At 42.0% G+C, this 2,890-nt stretch overlaps 1 protein-coding gene across 1 annotated transcript; it reads left to right on the plus strand.

Annotated features, from left to right (window-relative positions):
* Positions 1–454: 454 nt before the first annotated feature.
* On the plus strand, positions 455–1,528 carry LOC120631234. The gene has a single exon (XM_039900715.1). The coding sequence runs from the start codon at positions 455–457 to the stop codon at positions 1,526–1,528; it is 1,074 nt and encodes a 357-aa protein (XP_039756649.1).
* The last annotated feature ends 1,362 nt before the right edge of the window (positions 1,529–2,890 follow it).

A 2,890-nucleotide genomic window follows, 5' to 3' on the forward strand; every position in this document is an offset into this window, starting at 1 on the left:
AAACATCCATGGTTTAATGACCGATGAAATGTGTTTATTTTCGCTCCAGTTATACTGACGTAAACAATTCTTGTACCTACCTACGAGTATTATGCTTTGCTATGAAGTGCAAAATAAGTTCAATTAATACAATACAATATTCCAAAATTGCAGTTTGCGAAACGGTACATACATAATTAAGTTTCGAAAAGGTTTAGTATGTACCTATATCTCGTTGCTGAAAATTATAGAACCACTACGTTTTACTTCAAAAATAATTTAATATAAGCACGTTTTAAGCTACTTAAATATAAATATACTACGATATTACGCACATCGCCACCTAGCCCCAAAGTAAGCGTATCTGATAAATATTTTTATGAATATAAAACACAGAATTACTTATAATATCTGTATATTATAAGTAATTCTGGCATAAAGTCTGGGTGTTTATCTGTATAAACACCCAGACTTTATGCCACTCGACCTCAAGGTGCGGGAGGTGTGCCTTATCGAGAACACTAGATTGACTGGCGCGACAGAGTATCTCCCAGATGACATAAGACTTGAAAGACCTACCCCTCCCCGCCTTATGCTTCACCCTGCTGAACGTCTTACGTTCCCGGCGCAGTTCCTGGTGAGCCAAGATGAGGTGGAGCGGTACCAATCCGAGCTGCCGACGCATGCAAACCATATATTCACGGATGGCAGTAAGCAAGAAGACGGCACAGTCGGGGCAGCCTTCGTCAGCTACTGCCGGGGACGCATAGTCGCCAACAGGAAGTACAAGCTGCACAATTGCTGTTCGGTTTTCCAGGCCGAGCTCTTTGCCTTACTGCGCGCTTGCTCATGGGCTGCCACACTCTGCGACACCCATACTTATATCTACACAGACTCCCGCTCCGCCATAAAAGCCATCCAGGATCGCAGCAATACACACCCTCTGGTCGCGGACATCCATCGAACAGTGCATGCGAGCTCTGGAACCGTACAATTTGCTTGGGTCCGGAGTCACGTGGGCATAGAAGGTAACGAGGCGGCCGATGCCGCAGCCAAAAACGCGGCCGGTCTCCACAAGGCCCCGGCTTACTGTCACTACCCGATATCTTTTGTGAGACATAACATAAGAAAGGAAAATCAAAACACTTGGCAGAGCCGATATGAGAGCGAGGCGCAGGGGCAGCACACTAAGCGACAGCTGCCTACTATCATGGACATTCGCGAGCTCTTCAAGCTCACGGATATCTCGTTCACTCTCACGCAGGCTCTCACTGGACACGCATACAACAAACACTACCTACACCGCTTCCACATCACCACTGACGATAAGTGCCCTTGTGACAACTCCACCAGCCAAACCCTTGACCATCTATTTCGGGAATGTCCCCGCTTCGGAAAACTCCGCCTGGATCATGAGTTCCTTTGCGGGCACCTTGGGGTGTCCCCCTATGAGCTGCGCTCTCTGATGCGAAAAAGATCTGCCTTGCAATCTTACACCGACATGGTAAACTCCATCCTGAGTGACCTCAAGAAATTCAATAATACTTAGTAGATTAAAAAATTTTTTAGTAATAATTATTATAAGTGTGTAAATTTTATAGTTTTAGTTTATCTATGTGTATAGGAAGAACAGCCTGGCCGATGTATCAAATCGCAGAAGCAGGGCTGTACTTTTCTTTTTCAAAAATTGTATCTTACGAAACTGTTAATTATAAGCATATAAAATAAGATAATGTAAGAAAACTAAATTAATAAAAAAAACTGAAAAAAATTTATGTTCATCACAAGAACATTTTCGAGCTGAGAATCCCAAGGCCTTGGACTCGGAAAGCAGATCGCTGCCTATCGCGCCAGTCGGCCGTCATGTTATGTTGTCTCCTCATTGATAGAGGATGCATTATGATAAGCCATTAAAACAGTCTGTTTCCTTTTGATTATATAATCTTTACTCATGTTAACCTTGATAAATGTTTCCCAAAAACATGATATGTCAACAAACACATGAATCATATCCAATCACAAAATGTACGATTGTTTTCATGGCCTTTACATAAACAATTTTTTTTATTTCGTAATTTTTTTCTGCGATTGTAGTGGTAGGTACCTACAGTTGTTTTGTGCCGTGTGGTGACGGCAGATCAGAATACAGTTGCCACTACCGCTCCCGCAAGTGTCGTACGAGGCGACTAAAGGAATATAACGAAGAACGAGCGGCAGCGTCCAGTGGCGTGCACAGGGTTTTTGACCATGTAAATTATCCAAACTGACGGAGTATATATATGCCATATTAACAGTATGGGTGCACGTAATATATGCCAGGGTATCGGGGCAATATATATTTTTATCTCATTAGTCACGTGTGTTTACAGGCAGAACGCAACCGATAGTATTGAAATAGTTGTCCTTAAGTTATAGACGCGAGAGGGTAACCTTTTTTTTTATTTATTCATCTAGCGGTTACCCGACACTTTTCTCACAATTTCAGATTTTATAAGAACTAATCTTCAGCTGATGCCTAAATCCTAAATGGACCCGGCAAAAATATATACACTTACAAGATTTGTATGCAGTCTTCCAAGGCCCATTTCACACCCTTTATGCTTTTAATTGACGGACCATGCACCCAGCTGATAAGGGGAAAACCATTTATATATATACACTTTATTTGAACACCACAAAAAGAAAAAAAACAATGGACACAATAAGAGGAAACTTAAAAAGTAGGATACAAAAGGCGGCCTTATCGCTTAGTAGCGATCTCTTCCAGGCAACCTTAGGATTAGGAAAACCAAGGGAAACCATTGCCTATAAACAGAACAAAACTTCGCAGCGCATGCAGGTTAAATGTCCTACAAAGTGACGCCTTATGTCCATCGACCTGAGGAAAATGAAGGTATCTGTTTTGTTTTAG

Source organism: Pararge aegeria, chromosome 17, assembly GCF_905163445.1.
Source record: "Pararge aegeria chromosome 17, ilParAegt1.1, whole genome shotgun sequence".
Lineage (NCBI taxonomy): Eukaryota > Metazoa > Arthropoda > Insecta > Lepidoptera > Nymphalidae > Pararge > Pararge aegeria.